A 21,694-nucleotide genomic window follows, 5' to 3' on the forward strand; every position below is an offset into this window, starting at 1 on the left:
ATGTAGCCCAAGATGATTCTTTAGCTGAAGGTAGTGAGGATAGTCTGCTATCCTCTCCTTCTGTGTCACCACCAGCTATGCCCGCGCAGGGAGTGATACACCCAGTTCCAACAGCAGAACAAGGACTGGGTTTTTACTCAAACCTGTTTGTAGTTCCCAAAAAGGAAGGAACTTTCAGGCCAATCCTGGATTTAAAAATCCTAAACAAATTCCTCAGAGTTCCATCATTCAAAATGGAAACCATTCGGACAATTTTACCAATGATCCAGGAGGGTCAATATATGACTACCGTGGACTTAAAGGATGCGTACCTGCATATTCCTATCCACAAAGATCACCATCAGTTCCTGAGGTTCGCCTTTCTGGACAAGCATTACCAATTCGTAGCCCTTCCCTTCGGATTGGCCACTGCTCCCAGAATTTTCACAAAGGTGCTAGGGTCCCTTCTAGCGGTGCTAAGACCAAGGGGCATTGCAGTAGCACCTTACCTAGACGACATCTTAATACAAGCGTCGTCCTTTCACAAAGCAAAGGCTCATACAGACATTGTTCTAGCCTTTCTAAGGTCTCACGGGTGGAAGGTGAACATAGAAAAGAGTTCTCTGTCCCTGTTCACAAGGGTTCCCTTCCTGGGAACAATAATAGACTCAGTAGAAATGAAGCTCTTTCTGACGGAGGTCAGGAAGTTAAAACTTTTGAACACTTGTCGAGTTCTTCATGCCATTCCTCAACCCTCCGTAGCTCAGTGCATGGAGGTAATAGGACTAATGGTTGCGGCAATGGACGCAGTTCCTTTTGCTCGAATTAATTTAAGACCACTGCAACTGTGCATGCTCGAACAGTGGAATGGGGATACAAATGGACCAGAAAACCAGAGACTCACTCCTCTGGTGGTTGTCTCAGGATCACCTGTCTCAGGGAATGAGTTTCCGAAGACCGGAGTGGATCATTGTCACGACCGACACCAGCCTCTTAGGCTGGGGTGCGGTCTGGGAGTCCCTGAAAGCTCAGGGTCTATGGTCTCGGGAAGAATCTCTTCTCTCGATCAACATTTTGGAATTGAGAGCGATATTCAATGCGCTCCAGGCCTGGCCTCAACTAGCGGAGGCCAAATTCATCAGATTTCAGTCGGACAACATGACGACTGTAGCGTACATCAATCATCAGGGAGGAACAAAGAGTTCCCTGGCGATGAGAGAGGTATCCAAGATCATCAAATGGGCAGAGGATCACTCCTGCCATCTATCAGCAATTCACATCCCAGGAGTGGACAACTGGGAAGCGGATTATCTGAGTCGTCAGACTTTCCATCCGGGGGAGTGGGAACTTCACCCGGAGGTTTTTGCCTAGTTAACTCAACTATGGGGCCTTCCAGATCTGGATCTGATGGCGTCACGTCAGAACTCCATAGTTCCACGTTACGGGTCCAGGTCCAGGGATCCCAAGGCGACATTGGTAGATGCCTTAGTGGCGCCTTGGTCGTTCAATCTAGCTTATGTCTTTCCACCGGTTCCTCTTCTCCCCCGGCTAGTAGCCAGGATCAAACAGGAGAAGGCTTTGGTAATTCTGATAGCTCCTGCGTGGCCACGCAGGACTTGGTATGCAGACCTGGTGAATATGTCATCGATTCCACCATGGAAGCTACCTTTGAGGCAGGACCTTCTAATCCAAGGTCCATTCAAACATCCAAACCTAGTTTCTCTGCAACTGACTGCTTGGAGATTGAACGCTTGATTCTAGCTAAGCGTGGGTTTTCGGAATCAGTTATAGATACTCTGATCCAGGCTAGAAAGCCTGTCACCAGGAAAATTTACCATAAGATATGGCGGAAATATCTTTGCTGGTGCGAATCCAAGGGTTACTCATGGAGTAAGATTAGGATTCCAAGGTTACTATCTTTTCTCCAAGAAGGATTGGAGAAAGGTCTGTCAGCTAGTTCCTTAAAAGGACAGATATCTGCTCTGTCTGTTTTGTTACACAAGCGTCTGGCAGCCGTGCCAGATGTTCAGGCGTTTGTACAGGCTTTAGTCAGAATCGAGCCTGTCTACAGACCTGTGGCTCCTCCATGGAGTCTAAATTTAGTTCTTTCAGTTCTTCAAGGGGTTCCGTTTGAACCTCTACATTCCATAGATATTAAGTTACTATCTTGGAAAGTTTTTTGTTTTTGGTAGTTATTTCTTCTGCTAGAAGAGTTTCTGAATTGTCTGCTTTGCAGTGTAATTCACCATATCTGGTGTTCCATACAGATAAGGTCTTTTTACGTACCAAACCTGGTTTTCTTCCAAAAGTGGTTTCCAATAAGAATATTAACCAGGAAATAGTTGTTCCTTCTCTGTGTCCTAATCCAGTTTCTAACAAGGAACGTCTGTTACACAATCTTGATGTGGTTCGTGTTTTGAAGTTTTATCTAAAAGCAACTAAAGACTTCAGACAAACATCGTCCTTGTTTGTCGTCTATTCTGGCAAGAGGAGAGGTCAAAAAGCGGCTGCGACCTCTCTGTCTTTCTGGCTGTAAAGCATCATCCGATTGACTTATGAGACTGCTGGAAGGCAGCCTCCCGAACGAATTACAGCTCACTCTACTAGAGCTGTGGCTTCCACATGGGAATTCAAGAATGAGGCTTCTGTTGAACAGATCTGTAAGGCAGCGACTTGGTCTTCACTGCATACATTTGCCAAATTGTACAAATTCGATACTTTTGCTTCTTCGGAGGCTGTTTTTGGGAGAAAGGTTTTGCAAGCAGTGGTGCCTTCCGTTTAGGTTACCTGACTTGTTCCCTCCCTTCATCCGTGTCCTAAAGCTTTGGTATTGGTTCCCACAAGGATGAAGCCGTGGACCGGATACACCAATGTAGGAGAAAACAGAATTTATGTTTACCTGATAAATTTCTTTCTCCTACGGTGTATCCGGTCCACGGCCCACCCTGGCATTTGGTCAGGTTTAAATTTATTTTTGTAAACTACAGTCACCACTGCACCCTATGGTTCTCCTTTTTCTCCTAACCGTCGGTCGAATGACTGGGGGGGCGGAGCCTGAGGGGAGCTATATGGACAGCTCTGCTGTGTGCTCTCTTTGCCCCTTCCTGTAGGGATTGAGAATATCCCACAAGTAAGGATGAAGCCGTGGACCGGATACACCGTAGGAGAAAGAAATTTATCAGGTAAACATAAATTCTGTTATTTCTTTCAGAATTCTATTTATTTCATTTATACACAAGAATCTAGTGACATAAACTCAGCACAGGCTGAAGTCTGGTGCACTAAAATCAAGATTAGATTCCAATTAACCCCTTAAAGGGATAATAAACCCACTTTTTTTTTCATGATTCAGATGGAGCATGCAGTTGTAAGCCACTTTATAATTTACTCCTATTATCAATTTCTCTTTGTTCTATTTCTATCTATCTATCTTGTTCTATTTCTATCTATCGCTTGCTGTTTGCATATATATATATATATATATATATATATATATATATATATATATATATATATATATATATATATATATATATAATTTTTTTTTTACCTCTCTGATTACCTTGCATCTAAGCCTCTGCAGACTGCCCCTTATTTCAGTTCTTTTGACAGACTTGGATTTTAGCCAACTAGTGCTGACTCATAATTAACTCTATGGGTGTGAGCAAAATGTTAAATATTACACACATGAACTAGCACTATCTAGCTGTGGAAAAAACGGTCAAAATGCACTGAGATAAGAAGCAGTGACCTATAAGGGATTAGAATTTAGCATATAAGCATACCTAGGTTTAGCTTTCAACAAAGAATACCAAAAGAACAAAGCAAATTTGATGTTAAAAGTACAGTATATTGAAAAGTTGCTTAAAATTGCATACTCTATCTGAATGATGAAAGTTTAATTTTGACTTGACTGTCCCTTTTGCCTTTGACATAAATTACAGTGCTTTGTCAGCTATACACATACATACATAATATGGCAGTGGACTACACTCAGAATGCCCTTGGTGCATTTCCCATAGGAAGCTTTATTAGAGTATACTGGGTGCATAAGCAGTGACGCAGGCAGCTAACCCCAGAGCAAAATTGGTGTAATCCCCACTAGAAATGTATTATAAATATACAAACAAATCGGCAGCTTGCTCACTGATAAAAAAAAAAAACACTAAAATGGATCTCCTTGCCTAGTGTGCTTAGACAGTGCTTGATGAATATGTTCAAAAATTAGGAGCCAATAAGGATATTTAGGAGCCAGGCATATTTTTTAGGAGCCAGACTGTTGGAGATATATATATATATATATATATATATATATATATATATATATATATATATATATATATATATATATATATATATATATATATATATATATATATATATATATATATATATATATATAATATTAACCCAAATAGTTAGGAGCCAGGGGTAAAATTCTAGGAGCCAGTGGCTCCCAGGCTCCTGGATTTGTCGAGCCCTGGCTTAGAGGAATATGGCTGCACCTCACTGACGAGGCCCACAGAAGGCAAAACGATCATCTGGGGTTGTCATGTTCCTTGTTCAGTGGAGAATTGCCTGGTATTTCGTGGCTGGACTGACCTTACTCTGTGGGATCAGACTGATATACTTCAGGAAAGTTTTCCTCTGTGAAAAGCACAACTGGGCTAAAAGAGGCTGCTCCTAGGTTGTAACTCACCATAGAACAAGTCACTGAGCTGTTGTTTGTTCCTGGTAGAGTCTCTCTCTCTTTCTCTCTCTCTCTCTTTGTCTCTCTCACTCTTTTTTTTTTTTTTTTTCTCTTTTTTTTTTTTCTCTCTCTCTTTTTTTTCTCTCTCATAAAAATCTAGCATACAATGTCCCTTTAAGTTATCACAGATCTGGCCCGTTAGCGGTACTTGAGAGCTGGAGCTGAGAAACACTGCTCCAGAGGGTAAATGTCCCTAGTTCCATCATCTCCCTGGTGGTTGTTAGAAACCTGTAGTGCATATCTGCTCCTTCAACAAATGATACCAAGAGAATGAAACAAATTAGATAAAAGAAGTAAATTAGAAAGTTGTTTAAAATTGTATTCTCTATATGAATCATGAAATATTTTTTGGGGGTTTCATGTCCATTTAAGCAAAGGAAGGTAGGTCTTTGCATGTTAAAATGGAGTGGGCTCTGTATTCAATTAAAAATATAAATGTTAATGCACTGAATGTGCCTTATGGTATTTTGTGCTCCCAGATGTTACTGTCGATGTCCCCGGACTTGGCAAAGTAGTAGTGGACATTGCCTATGGCGGAGCATTTTATTCCTTTGTTAGTGCGGAGAGATTTGGGCTGGATGTTTGCACCTCACGTACCAGGGATCTTGTAGATGTAGCAGCTGCTGTGACAGAGTCTGTGAAAGCCCAGGTAGAGTCAGAAATTTATGTAAAAATACATTTATTATCACCTCCTCCTCTGTCGTACTAAACCTCTTCCAACTCGCAGAATGCACTAATACAAGAATGCTGCATGCACTGGCACTAGTGAAAGGAAATCCGGTAACACTGCTAATACATACTAGATAACTCTCTTCCTCATAATAAGGATTTATGCAATGAGTATTATTTTTCCATAGGTTAAACTGCATCACCCAGACAGCGCAGATCTCGCTTTTTTATACGGCACCATACTGACTGATGGGAAAGATGCTTATAGCGAGGAGCCAACTGCCAATGTCTGTGTATTTGCTGATTCCCAGGTACCAATTTTTACTTTTAATTTATTTATATAATTTTTATTCAATTTTACATATATTTCCAGAGAAGAAAAACAATACATTTAATAACACAATATATGGCATCCTGTTATTAATTTATACAAAACATTGCTGTTTATATATTATAATATTTCTACTTAAACCTTCTTTAAATTCCCATAACATTTGGGAAAATGAAGAATAAAAAAAAAATGACCAAAGCCAAAATTCATATTCAAAACTATATTCTCCATCTAATATTAATTCTTCAACGTATTTAGATTTTTAGGAGGAGCAATTAATTGAGTCAGTGCCTATTTTGGGAGTGATTGTATTATCCCATCACATTTTTAAAAAGGATTGTATCCACTTTACTGACCTATAATATTGTTCTGTTGTCAAAAGGGTTAGCATCTTCTTGACAAATAGAGCTTTATTAAAGTGAATGTAAATTTTGATGAATCAGTGCCCGGTTTTTAATAATCCTATTAAAAACATGGGCACTTTCATTCATCAAAATTTAAATTTCACTGCTTTGTTTAAAATACTTACCTTTTCTTTCTGCAAGCAGCTCCAGTGCTTCCTCCGCCTGTCACAAGCCTCTGCCGACGTCAGAAATGACGATTACGGCCTTCCACCAATCACTGCGTTGCTTTAGGCAATGGTTCCCCGGGGGGGGGGAGCCGTGATTGGAGGATGCCGGAATCGTCATTCTTGAAGTAAGAAGAGGCTTGCGACGGGCTGGAGAGGCGCTGGAGCGGCTTGCAGAAAGAAAAGGTGAGTATTTTAACAAAAGCAGTGTAATTTAAAAGTTTGATGAATTAAAGTGCCCCTTTTTTTAATAGGATTATTAAAAACCGGGCACTCATTCCTCAAACTATACATTCCCTTTAAGAGGCTTCCGAGATTTCCAAAAGCTTAAAATAATGTTGCGACCTATCAAAGTAGAAAGATTATTCAGGGTGTATTATCTTGTTGCTTAATTAGACTAAATTATCTGCCCCTGGTCAAACATAAGTCTATACCAGACTGCAATGTTGTGTTCCTTGCTTTGTATGCCAATATGTGGGGATCTGATGAGGTCCATATTATAACCTGTTCTTGTATAAGATCAAGCAGGAGGTGAGTGATCTGTAATTCCCAGGTACCAATTTCTGTTTAGATTTTCACTAGGATTCTGATATAGGCAAACAAGAGCGGTACTGGACTTATTGTATAGAAAAGTTTATTTTCCCTGCTAGAGCTGGCCACAAACCACAAATTCATACATTTTTATTGTGTGTGTGTTTTAAAGGGACATGAAACAACTTTCTAATTTACTTTTATTATCTCATTTGTTTTGTTCTCTTGATATCCTTTGTTGAAAAAGATCACTAGGGAGACTATTTGGTGACTGCACATATGCCTCATCGTATTCGCTCACCCAGTGCATTCAGCTAGCTCCCAGTAGTGCATTGCTACTTTTTCAACAAAGGAAACCAAGAGAATGAAGCAAATTATATAATAGAAGTCAATTGGAAAGTTGTTTAAAATTGTAGTCTCTATCTGAATCATGAAAGGAAATATTTGGGTTTCATGTCTCTTTTTTAATGAATGTATTACGTAAGTTAAAACAATGACCGTTAAGGGACAATTAAACTCCCATGATTCAGATAGAGCATGCTATTTTTTAACAACTTTCCAGTTTGAAAACTGAAGTTTTAATATTTCCAGTATAGGTGGTCATTTCTGCTGGCAAAAGCAGCTATTTCACATGAATTATTGCACTCCAGCAGGTAAAATGGATCAATGGTAATAAATCAAACGGGAGGCAATTTTACATTCCAGTGTCCCTTTAATTTCTGCACCTCTGCTTTAAAGGCAACATGATTAAGGGCAGATAGACCGACACGTCGTGCTTTTTGTTTGTGATGTCCCAATAAATAAGAATTGAACATTTCTTGTGTGCTGCTACCTGTTTGTATTTTTGCCTCTGCTTTAAAGGGTCGTGAAACTTAAAAAAAATTTCTTTCATGATTCAGAGTATGTGCAATTTTGAACAACTTTCCAATTTACTTCTATTATCTAATTTGTTTTATTCGATTGGTAGCCTTTGTTTAAATGTTTACGTAGGTAGGCTCGGGGACTGGTAATTGGTGAATGCACATTCATGCCTCATGTTATTGGCTTACACATGTGCATTGCTGTTTCTTTAACAAAGGAAACAAATTATATAATAGAGATAAATTAGAAAGTTGATTACAATTGTATTCTCTATCTGAACAATGAGAGAATTTTTTTTAGGTTTAATGTCCCTTTAAAGCAGAGGTGCAGAAATTAAAGGGGTTTATGTTCCTTTAAGGGCAAGTGATATGCAAATGATGTCTGATCTATCCAGAGCCTAAATCAAGCTTTAGCATCCTTCTCCTCATAGGTTGATCGCAGCCCTACTGGGTCAGGTGTGACTGCACGCATCGCTTTACAGTATCACAAGGGACAAATACAGCTACAGCAGACTAGGAATTTCAAGAGTGGCGCCACAGGTTCAATCTTTACTGGAAAAGCAGTTAAGGTACGGTTTGCAATTTGTATGCTTGTTCCCAACATATTGTGTGTCCATATTGTGCACTACAAATAAATAATTATCTTATGTAACAAATGTGTAAAGAATAATCATAAAATACAAAAATAAAATCCATGATAGAAAAACAGTTATATGCCAGTAACAGTACAATAATACCACCACGCAACGGTACAATAATACCACCACGCAACGGTACAATAATACCACCACGCAACGGTACAATAATACCACCACGCAACGGTACAATAATACCACCACGCAACGGTACAATAATACCACCACGCAACGGTACAATAATACCACCACGCAACGGTACAATAATACCACCACGCAACGGTACAATAATACCACCACGCAAATGTGCCACAACACCACCACGCAACAGTACAAAAACACCACCACGCAACGGTACTAGAGCTGCAACAACTAATCTATAATCGATTATGAAAATAGTTGTCAACGAATCTCATAATTGATTAGTTGGTTTGCAATTAGTTGGTCTGTGCTCAGCACCAGCTGCTTCACTCCAATGAACTCCTGCACATGGTATTTTGTTTTATGGTTATGTCCTTAGCCTAAAGAACGTCTACAGAAATTTACTATTCACTTTTTCAGGACAGTATAAGTTTCTTTTTAAGTTTACAACTACCCCTGGCTTATGTGCAGCCCCAGTTTGTATTGTTTATATTAAATCAGGTGATTTGCGACTATGCTTTTCATGATATAGCGCCAAACTTATTTACACCTAGCCCTAGATTGATGGGATTTATTTGAATTGATGTGCACTATTATCTGTTTGCACAATTATTAGCGAATCGCTTGCTATTGCTGATTATATGTACTGTATAAATAAATGTGTAAGGCTTTGTCCTGTGATTGATATATAGTCCTTAGCGCTTTTTACTTTTTTACGTTTTTTTTTTTTTTTTTTAATCAATTGTAATTTGTAACTTCTAGAATTATATATGTTGTTTTAAGAGCAGACTAGATATTTTCTCCCTAACGTTTAAAGCTGGTTATTTACCCCTGCATATAGATATTTTTATGTTAGAATGAAGTCAAGGCCCCTTGCATTGGTGGAGAGTTAACAAAGATAAACATCCCACTTTTGGCATCTCAACCATCTCAACCACCTGATGATATAGGAAAAAATTATTATTATTATTTTTTTAGTTGATTAATCGATTATGAAAATAGTTGCAGCCCTAAACAGTACAATAACGGCAGACACAAGAGTATCACCCCCAAGGCAAAACACTGTGCAAGTTCTTATTGCAGAAACTGAAGGATCTCTGCAGAAAGAACGGCAGTGGCACTGTTCCATTCTATTTCAATGTAAATATTTGCTACGTTCCTCTCTTTTGAATTTCCTACCACTTCCTGAACTTCAGTGCGGTACAGGATAACCGCACATTGCAGAAAAGATAAATCAGGGCTTAACAAATGTATTCTAGGAGTATAGGAGCCGACCAAAATACTTAGCAGATAGATTGTTTTTGTTTTTTTGTTCTTTAATAAAATACTGGAGATCAAGAAAAATAGAATAAAGATTAAAGTATTAGAGAAGAAAAAGGATTCCTTAGCCAGCACATCTCATATAATACTCCATAAAATAATATCAGGCTTAAGCGCATCCAGTAATCAAAAGGAACCTGACAAACACCAAAAAATCAGAATGCACTAGATCAATCACAATGAAGTGAACCATTTATTGGCTATATAAATATGACTATAACAACCACAATATTTATAAATACATGAACCATGGCCATGGTAATAAAATTCAACAGCAGGAGTTGTTTATCTAGGTCACCCCCTCTATTTTTAAGATCTATCAGTTCTAAACCCATCACTTTCAGAGATGTTGCCAAGCTATTATGATGAGTATAAAAGTGTCTGGCTACGCTGCTGTCCTTTAAGTTTTTGTTTTTAATATCTCTTTTATGTTCTTTAATTCTATCACGGAGCTCTCTATAGGTTTTACCTATATAAGACATGGGGCACGAACAGGATATCATATATATTACTCCTGCACTACGACATGTAATATGTCCTTTGATTTTATGTTTATTGTTATGCCGATTAACAATACTGTCATTTTTCTGTAAATTTTTACATACGCTGCATCTGCCACAAATAAAATTACCACCTTTTTCTTTGTGTGCAGATAGCCACGTTCCTTTTGGTTTTATCTGTTGGAAATGGCTGTGTACAAGTTTATCTTTTAAATTTGGGGCTCTCCTTGGGGTCATGATTGGTCTCTCACCTACTATTTCCCTTATAACTGAATCAGTGTGTAATACCTCCCAGTGCTTATTTAGGATAGCTCTGATGTCTTCCCACTTGTTATTATAAGTAGTTATAAATCTTATTTCATTTTTTTCTGCACTTGGCTCCTGGTTATCATTATATAAGGTTTCATCACGTGTTTTTCTATAGGTTTTTGAATAACTCTTTTTCAGTTGTTTTAAAGGATATCCTCTTTCTGTTAGTCTTACTTTCAAATCATCAGCATGAATCTTAAAAGATTCATCAGTGGAGCAGTTGCGTTTACATCGTATGTATTGGCCATATGGAATGCCTTTTATCACAGAATTTATATGATGGCTATCAGCTTTTAGTATGGTATTGGCTGAAGTTTCTTTTCTGTATACTTCTGTCTGTAGCACACCATTCCTGGCTGTGATAAGCAAATCCAGGAATGTTATGCTGGTGGTACTATAAGTATATGTGAATTTTAGATTCAAGTTGTTTATATTCAGTTTTTCAATAAACCCCTTTAAGTCATCTTCCGTACCATTCCACAGGACCAACACATCGTCAATGAAACAAACCCACAATTTTAGATTGTCTTCATATTGGGATGCTATGTCAAGCATGCAATCGGTCTCCCATTTACCTAAATATAGGCATGCATATGATGGGGCACAACTGGCTCCCATCGCCGTCCCTAAAGTTTGACAATAGAATTTCTCATCAAAGATGAAATAATTATTGTTTAGGACAAAGTCTCTGTTCAAGATAGTATTGGCAAGCTTCTAATCCCTGCTTGTGAGGGATTGAAGAATATAAAGATTCTACATCGATAGCTACCAAAATGGTGTTATCCTCTATTGTTAAGCTATCAAGTTTTTTTCAGAGCATCCCCTGTGTCTTTTATATATGAGGGTAGGGTTTCCAGAAAGGGCTGTATGCTTTAGTCTATGTATTTGGATACATTCTCACCCAGGCTACCCTGTCCCGAAACAATCGGCCTACCTGGTGGTGGGTTTTTATTTTTATGAAGTTTTGGTATTGTATAGAATGTTGCTATTCTTGGGTTCTTAACACTGTATGGGGCTTGACACTGGGAGAGACAGCTGGACATTTTAGATGTTATTAACATGAAAGTCAGTAAGGCTACAAGTTTTATTTAAACTTTATAAGGGGACCACATGGCTTGTTTTCAAACTGCTTCCCATGCGGTTAATCAGACTCTTAGGACGACGTCCATGATGGGCGGGGCCTATTTCACACGCTCAGACATGCAGTTTACTCTGACTGAGAAGGCAGTAGGCATTAGCTCCGGTGGGGCCTAAACTTGTGTTCTGTTCACCGGATCGTTGTCGAGTCATTTTGCAGAGGTGCAGGGGTCTTTTTTTTTTTTTTTTTTCACTTTAAAAGACATTTGATAGCAAAAAATATATTTTGAGGTTAAATTCACCCTTTGCTTATAGGGTGCAATAATTTTTGGCCCAATTGAATCTGTATATTTAATTGTGTAGCGTTATTTAACATTTTAAGCAGTTTAGGAAAAAATTGGCGCTTTTTTATTTCTTAAAGGCGCAGTACACATTTTTCTAAAAATTGTTGAAATCAATAAATAAGGTGTTCTACGACTATTGCGGTTATTACTAGTCTGTTCAACATGTCTGACATTGAGGAAACTAATTGCTCTATGTGTTTAGAAGCCATTGGGGAACCCCCCCTTTCTTTGTGTACCTCTTGTACTGGAAGGGCCTTACAATGTAAGAAGCATATTTTAGGTCATGAAAGTGTACCTAAGGATGATTCTCAGTCTGAAGAGAATTAAGATATGCCATCCAATCCTCCCCAAGTGTCACAACCTTTAACGCCCACACAAGCGACGCCAAGTACCTCTAGTGCGTCTAATTCTTTCACTCTGCAGGATATGGCTGCAGTTATGTCAACTACCCTTACAGAGGTATTATCTAAATTACCAGTGTTACAGGGTAAACGCAGTAGGTCAGGTATTAATGTGCATACCGAATCCTCTGATGCTTTATTGGATTTTTCCGATGTACCCTCACAGGGCTCTGAGTTGGGGGTCAGGGAATTGTTGTCTGAGGGAGAACTTTCAGACTCAGGAAATATGTTACCTCAGACAGATTCGGACGTCATGTCTTTTAAATTTAAGCTTGAACACCTCCGCCTGTTACTTCGGGAGGTTTTAACGACTCTGGATGATTGTGACTCTATTGTGATACCACCAGAGAAATTGTGTAAAATGGACAAATATCTAGAGGTTCCTACTTACACTGATGTCTTTCCAGTTCCTAAAAGAATTTCGTAAATTATAAAAAAAGGAATGGGACAGACCAGGTATACCGTTCTCTCCTCCTCCTAATTTCAAGAAAATGTATCTCATATCAGACACCATTCGGGACTCTTGGCAGTCGGTCCCTAAGGTGGAGGGAGCTATTTCTACCCTGGCTAAGCGTACAACTATACCTATTGAGGACAGTTGTGCTTTCAAAGACCCTATGGATAAGAAGTTAGAGGGTCTTCTAAAGAAATTATTTATTCATCAGGGTTTTCTTTTACAACCTACAGCTTGCATTGTTCCAGTTACTACTGCAGCAGCTTTTTGGTTTGATGCTCTAGAAGAGTCTCTGAAGGTTGAGACCCCTTTAGAGGACATTTTGGATAGAATTAAGGCTCTCAAGCTAGCTAATTCTTTTATTACAGATGCCGCCTTTCAAATTGCTAAATTGGCGACGAAAAATGCAGGATTTGCCGTTGTAGAGCGTTATGGCTAAAATTGTGGTCTGCTGATGTGTCATCAAAATCTAAGCTCTTAGCGATTCCTTTCAAGGGTAAGACCCTATTCGGGCCTGAGTTGAAGGAAATCATTTCTGACATTACTGGAGGTAAAGGTCACGCCCTACCTCAGGATAAGTCTGTTAAGATGAGGGGTAAACAAAATAATTTTCGTTCTTTTCGAAATTTTAAGGGAGTACCCTCTGCTTCCTCTTTTGCTCAATCCAAGTCAGTCTGGAGACCCAACCAGGCTTGGAATAAAGGTAAACAATCCAAGAAGCCCGCTCCTGCTACAAAGACAGCATGAAGGGGCGGCCCCTGATCCAGGACTGGATCTAGTAGGGGGTAGACTTTCTTTCTTTGCCCAGGCTTGGGCAAGAGATGTTCAGGACCCCTGGGAATTGGAAATCATGACCCACAGGTATCAACTGGAATTCAAGGATTTTCTCCCAAGAGGGAGATTTCTTCTTTCACGATTGTCTGTAGACCAGATAAAAAGAGAGGCGTTCTTACGCTGTGTAAAAGACCTCTCTACTATGGGAGTAATTCGTCCCGTTCCAAGACTGGAACAGGGACAGGGGTTTTACTCAAATCTTTTCGTGGTTCCCAAAAAAGAGGGAACTTTCAGACCCATTTTAGATCTCAAGTGTCTAAACAAGTTTCTCAGAGTCCCATCATTCAAGATGGAGACTATCTGAACAATTTTACCAATGATCCAAGAGGGTCAATATATGACTACCGTGGACTTGAAGGATGCATACCTTCATATCCCTATTCACAAGGATCATCATCAGTTCCTAAGGTTTGCCTTCCTAGACAAACATTTTCAGTTCGTGGCTCTTCCCTTCGGGTTGGCCACAGCACCCAGGATCTTCACAAAGGTTCTAGGGTCCCTTCTGGCGGTTCTCAGACCGCGGGGCATAGCAGTGGCGCCTTATCTGGAGGATATTTTGATTCAGGCGTCTGACGAAATCTCATACAGACACAGTGTTGTCCTTTCTGAGAACTCACGGTTGGAAGGTGAACCTAGAAAAGAGTTCACTAGTTCCAAGGACAAGGGTTCCCTTCTTGGGAACTCTGATAGACTCGGTAGACATGAAAATATTTCTGACGAAGATCAGAAAATCAAAAATTCTAAATACTTGCCGAGCACTTCAGTCCATTCCTCGGCAATCAGTGGCTCAGTGTATGGAGGTAATTGGATTAATGGTAGCGGCAATGGACATCCATTTTGTTTGCTCGCTTTCATCTCAGACCACTGTAGCTGTGCATGCTCGGACAGTGGAATGGGGACTATGAATTTATCTCCTCAGATAAATCTGGATCAAGAGACCAGAGACTCTCTTCTTTGGTGGTTGTCGCTGGATCATCTGTCCTAGGGGACGTGTTTCCGCAGACCCTCGTGGGTGATAGTGACAACGGACGCCAGTCTACTGAGCTGGGGTGCAGTCTGGAATTCCCTGAAGGCTCAGGGTGTTTGGACTCAGGTGGAGTCTCTACTTCCAATCAATATTCTGGAATTGAGAGCAATATTCAATGCGCTTCACGCATGGCCTCAGTTGGCTTCGGCCAAATTCATCAGATTCCATTCGGACAATATCACGACTGTGGCTTATATCAATCATCAGGGGGGAACGAGGAGTTCCTTAGCGATGATAGAAGTATCCAAGATAATCCGATGGGCGGAGGCCCACTCTTGTTATCTGTCGGCAATCTACATCCCAGGAGTAGAGAACTGGGAAGCGGATTTTCTAAGTTGACAGACTTTTTATCCGGGGGAGTGGGAACTCCACCCGGAGGTGTTTGCCTCACTGATTCTCCAATGGGGCAGGCCGGAATTGGATCTGATGGCATCTCCACAGAATGCCAAGCTTCCAAGATACGGATCCAGGTTGAGGGATCCCCAGGCCGAACTGATAGATGCCTTGGCAGTCCCTTGGTCGTTCAGCCTAGCTTATGTGTTTCCACCGTTTCCTCTCCTTCCACGCGTGATCAAACAGGAGAGAGCTTCGGTAATCCTGATCGCGCCTGCATGGCCACGCATGACTTTGTATGCGGATCTAGTGGACATGTCCTCTCTGCCACCCGGGAAACTTCCTTTGAGACAGGACCTTCTCATTCAAGGATCTTTCCAACATCCAAATCTAAATTCTCTGCAGCTGACTGCTTGGAGATTGAACGCTTGATTTTATCTAAGCAGGGATTCTCAGATTCGGGCATCGATACTTTGATACAGGCACGTAAGCCTGTCACTAGAAAAATCTATCATAAGATTTGGTGTAAATATCTTTATTGGTGTGAATCCAAGGGCTACTCATGGAGTAAAGTTAGGATTCCCAGGATTCTGTCTTTTCTCCAAGAAGGATTGGAGAAAGGGTTATCAGCGAGTTCCTTAAAGGGACAGATTTCTGCTTTGTCAATTTTGCTTCACAAACATTTGGCAGATGTTCAGTCTTTTTGTCAGGCTCTAACCACAATTAAGCCTGTATTTAGACCAATTACTCCTCCCTGGAGTTTGAATTTAGTTCTTAGAGTTCTTCAAGGGGTTCCGTTTGAACCCATGCATTCCATAGATATTAAATTGTTATCTTGGAAAGTTTTTTGTTTTTGGTTGCTATTTCTTCTGCTCGTAGAGTTTCTGAGCTTTCAGCGTTACAATGTGATTCGCCTTATCTTATATTTCATTCTGATAAGGTGGTTTTGCGTACCAAACCTGGATTTCTTCCTAAGGTTGTTTCAAATAAGAATATTAATCAGGAAATTGTTGTTCCTTCCTTGTGTCCTAATCCTTCTTCTAAGAAGGAGCGTCTGTTACATAACCTGGACGTGGTCCGTGCCTTGAAGTTTTACTTACCAGGCAACCAAGGATTTCCGTCAATCATCTTCATTATTCCTTGTTTATTTTGGAAAGCGTAGGGGTCAGAAAGCTACGGCTACCTCTTTCTTTTTGGCTAAGGAGTATCATCCGCCTGGCATATGAGACTGCTGGACAGCAGCCTCCTGAAAGAATTTCGGCTCATTCTACTAGGGCTGTGGCTTCCACATGGGCCTTTAAAAATGATGCTTCTGTTGAACAGATTTGCAAGACTGCGACTTGGTCGTCTACTTTTTCCAAATTTTTACAAATTTGATACTTTTGCTTCTTCTGAGGCTGATTTTGGGAGAAAGATTCTTCAAGCAGTGGTGCCTTCCGTTTAGGTCTCTGTCTTGTCCCTCCCTTTTCATCCGTGTCCTGTAGCTTTGGTATTGTATCCCACAAGTAAGGATGAAATCCGTGGACTCGTCGTATCTTGTAGAAAAAAGGAAATTTATGCTTACCTGATAAATTGATTTCTTCTACGATACGACGAGTCCACGGCCCTCCCTGTCATTTTTCAGACGGATTATATTTTATTTTTTGCAACTTCAGTCACCTCTGCACCTTTAGCTTTTCCTTTCTCTTCCTAAACCTTTGGTCGAATGACTGGGGGTGGAGGGAAGGGAGGAGCTATATATACAGCTCTGCTGTGGTGCTCTTTGCCACTTCCTGTTAGCAGGAGGTTAATATCCCACAAGTAAGGATGAAATCCGTGGACTCGTCGTATCGTAGAAGAAATCAATTTATCAAGTAAGCAGAAATTTCCTTTTTGTTTCCACAGGCCATTGTGAGGGTGAGATGCCTTGCTGCCAGGCAGACTTCTAAGGTAGGTGCTAAGTTTTATTTTCTGGAGTTATACAGGTTTGGTATATTCATGGATAAATTACAGGTGGGATGTACACCAGGGCTTACAATGGCAACCAGGTGTGTACTTGACTACCATCACTAGTGCGACGGCAGATTGGTTTGATGCGTTGTCTGATGCTACTAATTCAGAAACTTCCCTGGATAAACTCCGGGACGGGATAAAAGCTTTCAAATTGGCTAATTCCTTTATTTCAAATTCTTCCCTTCAACTTATCAAAATAGGTTGCTCTGTTCCAGCTCACAGAGCTTTATGGTTAGAGCCTTGTTCTACGGATATATGCTCTAAGTTTAAGCTTTTAGTTATTCCTTACAAGGAGAGGAACCTGTTGGGACCTGGCTTGATGGAAGTAATCTCTTTTGAAAATTTAAAGATTTAAAAAAAAAAAAAAAAAAATCATAGCCTGCTGTTGAATCAAAGACAGCATGAAGGACATGGTCCTGATCCGGGATCGAATCTTGTAAAGGGCAGATTTTCTGTCTTCGCTCAGGCTTGGGTTTGAGATCAAAAACTTTCCTCCCAGAGGCAGGTTTTTTCTGTTTTCAAGATTATCTGTAAATCAGACAAAAGGAGAGGCATTCTTGCACTGTGTAGGAAACCTCTCAGACCTGGGAGTGCTTGTTCCAGTTTGGGAACCATAATAGTTTCCATATCAATGAAGTTTTTTCTGACCGAAGTCAGGAAATCAAAGATTATCGATACTTGTATAGTCCTTCAGTCCACTCCTCGGCGTTCAGTGCATGGAGGTAATCTGGCTGATGGGGGCGGCATTGGACATCATTCAGTTTGTTCAGTTCCATCTCAGACCTTTGCAGTTACACATGCTCAGGCTGTGGAATGGAGATTATACAGACTTGTTTCCTCAAATAACCCTGGAGCAGGAGACAAGGGATTCACTTCAATGGTGGTTGTCCCTGGAACATCTATCCGGTGGAACATGCTTTCGCAGACCATCTTGGGTGATTGTGACAGCAGATGCCAGCCTTCTAGGGTGGGGAGCTGTCTGGGGTCCTCTGAAGGCTCAGGGAGTGTGGACTCCGGCGGAATCTGTTCTTCCTATAAACATCCTGGAACTGAGAGCGATCTTCAATGCACTTCTGGCCTGGCCTCAATTGGCTTCGGCCCAGTTCATCAGATTCCAGACGGACAACATAACGACAGTGGTTTACATCAATCATCAAGGAGGAATGAGGATTTGCTTAGCGATGACCGAGGTAGCCAAGATAATCTTGTGGGCGGAGGCTCATTCTTGTCATCTGTCAGTGATCCATATCCCAGGGGTGGACAACTGGGAGGCGGACTTTCTGAGCAGACAGATTTTTCATCCAGGAGAGTGGGAACTCCATCCGGAAGTGTTTTCCAACCTGATTCTCAAATGGGGTTGGCCAGAGTTTGATCTCATGGCATCTTGTCAGAATGCCAAGTTCCCGAGATACGGGTCGAGGTCCAGGGATCCCCAGGCAGAACTGATAGATACTCTGGCGGTTCCTTGGTTCTTCAATTTTGCATACCTTTTTCCTCCGTTTGCGCTTCTTCCTCGAGTCATTGTCAGAATCAAACTGGAGAGGGCATCAGTGATCCTCATTGCTCTTCCGTGGCCTCGCAGGATTTGGTATGCAGATCTGGTGGACATGTTCCTGCCACCTTGGAGGCTTCCGTTGAGGAAGGACCTTCTCATTCAAGGGCCCTTCCTTCACCCAAATCTAGTTTCTCTGAAGAGGACTGCTTGGAGATTGAACGCTTAATCCTCTCCAAGCGGGGGGTTTTCTGATTCGGTCATAGAGACCATGATCTAGGTTCGTAAATCTGTGACTAAAAAGATTTACCATAAGATATGGCGTAAATATCTTTATTGGTTTGAATTCAAGGGCTACTCATGGAGTAGAGTTAGGATTCCCAGTATTTTGTCTTTTCTCCAAGAAAGATTGGAGAATGGTTTATCGGCAAGTTTCCTTAAGGGTCAGATCTCTGCTTTATCTATTTTGTTGCACAAACGTCTGGCTGATGTCCCAGACGTTCAATTCTTTTGTCAGGCTTTGGTTAGAACCAGGCCTGTGTTTAAACCAATTACTCATCCATGGAGTCTGGATTTAGTTCTCAAAGTTCTTCAAGGGGTTCCGTTTGAGCCTATACATTCCTTAGATATTAAGTTGTTATCTTGGAAAGTTTTATTTCTTGTTGCCATTTCTTCAGCTCGAAGAGTGTCTGAACTTTCGGCATTACAATACAATTCTCCTTATCTTATTTTTCATTCAGATAAGGTAGTTTTACGTACTAACCTAGGGTTACTTCCTAAGGTTGTTTCAAGCAGGGACATTAACCAAGAGATTGTTGTTCCTTCCCTGTGTCCTAATCCTCCTTCTCAAAAGGAACCTCTTTTGCACAATTTGGACGTGGTCCGTGCTTTGAAATTTTATTTACAAGCGACTAAGGATTTTCGTAAGTCGTCTTCTTTGTTTGTCGTTTTCTCTGAAAAACGTAAGGGTCAGAAAGCTACGGCTACCTCTCCTTCTTTTTGGCTGAAGAGTATTATCTGTTTTGCATATGAGACTGCTGGACAGCAGCCTCCTGAAAGAGTTACGGCTCATTCCACTAGGGCTGTTGCTTCCTCATGGGTATTCAAAAATGAAGCTTCTGTAGAACAGATTTGCAAGGCTGCAACTTGGTCCTCTCTTCACACATTTTCTAAATTTTACAAATTCGATACTTTGGCCTCGGCTGAGGCTGTTTTTGGGAGAAAGGTTCTTCAAGTAGTGGTGCCTTCCGTTTAGGTTCCCTGTCTTGTCCCTCCCTTATCATCCGTGTACTCTAGCTTTGGTATTGTATCCCACAAGTAAGGATGAAAGCTATGGACTCATCATGTCTTTAAAAAGAAAATTTATGCTTACCTGATAAATTTTATTTCTTTTTAGACACGATGAGTCCACGGCCCGCCCTGTTCTCTGAGCCAGGTTATTAATTTTTGTAAACTTCGGACACCTCTGCACCTTGACTTTTCCTTTCTCTTCCTAACTTCGGTCAAATGACTGGAGTGGGAGGGAAGGGAGGAGGTATATATAGCAGCTCTGCTGTGGTGCTCTTTGCCTCCTCCTGCTTACCAGGAGGTGAATATCCCACAAGTAAGGATGAAATCCGTAGACTCATCGTGTCTAAAAAGAAATAAATTTATCAAGTAAGCATAAATTTTCTTTCTTTTTTTAATTGGGTGTGTATTATATTTGTTGTTCCAGTGTTTGTTTGTTTTTTAAGATCTCTTTACTGGAATCAACTCTGAGGTTGTAATAAATAAATACATAATATACAGTATGTGTGTGTATATGTATGTGTGTATATATATATATATATATATTTTTTTTTTTTTTTTTTGCATAATTAGAGCAAATAAAAAAATCCCACACTTTTATTGAAAGTAACACACTAAAATTGGACAAAAATATCTTAAAACAATAATATGCTACACAATAATTTTACCAAGAAAAAAAAAAAACAGGCAAACAATAATGCCATTTTCGGCCAAAATGTTTCTGCGACCAAAATTTTGGTGCATCCCTACTTAAAACAATTATAAATATCAATATACTGTATTATTCTTCATTTAGTTCTATGTAACAGAGTCATATTTAACAGTTTTTTTTTTTTTTACTAATTATCCAAATAAAGTATAGTCCTAGAAAACTCATTATATGCAGAACAGTAAGTCAAGTAATAAACTTAAACAGCAGCTCTAGGCTAGCATCAAATTTGAAACATGCTACACAATAATTTTACCGAAAATAACAGGTTAAAAAAAGGAAAACCGAAATATCCAAAAATGCCATTTTCGGCCGAAACCTGCGGCCGAAATTTCGGTGCATCCCTAATATATATATATATATATATATATATATATATATATATATATATATATATATATATATATATATATATATATATATATATATATATATATATAATGGTAAGGTAAGTGCTTTCCAGCAAATGATATATAAGAGTTTTAAATAAAAAATATATATATATATAAACCCACATATATAAAATGAATTAAATATGTACAAAATCCTAAAAAGAAAAAGTCATAGTTAAAAGTTACTGCAAGTAACTAAAAAGTCTAAAAACTCGAATACTGGGACGATTGAGCAGTTCATATGGATCCCAAAAACTTCTTCAGACTTCCAATTCCCCTAAGGGTGTGCACTTACTTGAATTGACCTCAATCAGTATGAGGTAAGTAGAGACGTAATCATATATCACAACATCCGCTGTCTGCATAAGCCTCTTTGTATGGAATACTGGACCCCCTTAATGATATGGAGTATTTGCGGTTAAAAACTTTCAGATCCTCTTTCCATAGAGTAGGGTAGAACTTCAATGTGGTGCCATAGAATGCAAAGAAAAAAGGAAACACTAATAGTGCATTAACCCTTTTATTAATTAAAATACAGAACACCAGTAGATGAAACCTACTCACAAGAATGACCTCAATATATGAGGTAAAGATACAGCATATAAATCCAAACACAGGCAAATATTGGCAGCTTGAAGTGATACTAAGCAGTGAAACCTTACGCGTTTCGAAGGTGTATACGACTTGCGTCTACCTTCTTCGTCAGAGGTGAGTGTTTGCTATAGCGCCTGCGCGTCTTTTACAGACGTCAGGCGTGAT

The 21,694-nt window shown here is 39.9% G+C and overlaps 1 protein-coding gene across 1 annotated transcript in view; it reads left to right on the forward strand.

Annotated features, from left to right (window-relative positions):
* The window catches only part of L3HYPDH (trans-L-3-hydroxyproline dehydratase), a 51,726-nt gene that overhangs the window by 11,918 nt on the left and 18,114 nt on the right, over positions 1-21,694 (forward strand). Inside the window, exons 2-4 of the mRNA XM_053697306.1 lie at positions 5,209-5,378; positions 5,587-5,709; positions 8,120-8,257. Coding sequence (XP_053553281.1) covers positions 5,209-5,378; positions 5,587-5,709; positions 8,120-8,257 — 431 coding nt within the window. The remainder of the gene's footprint in view (positions 1-5,208; positions 5,379-5,586; positions 5,710-8,119; positions 8,258-21,694) is intronic.

Source organism: Bombina bombina, chromosome 1 (assembly GCF_027579735.1).
Source record: "Bombina bombina isolate aBomBom1 chromosome 1, aBomBom1.pri, whole genome shotgun sequence".
In the NCBI taxonomy this organism is placed as follows: Eukaryota; Metazoa; Chordata; class Amphibia; order Anura; family Bombinatoridae; genus Bombina; species Bombina bombina.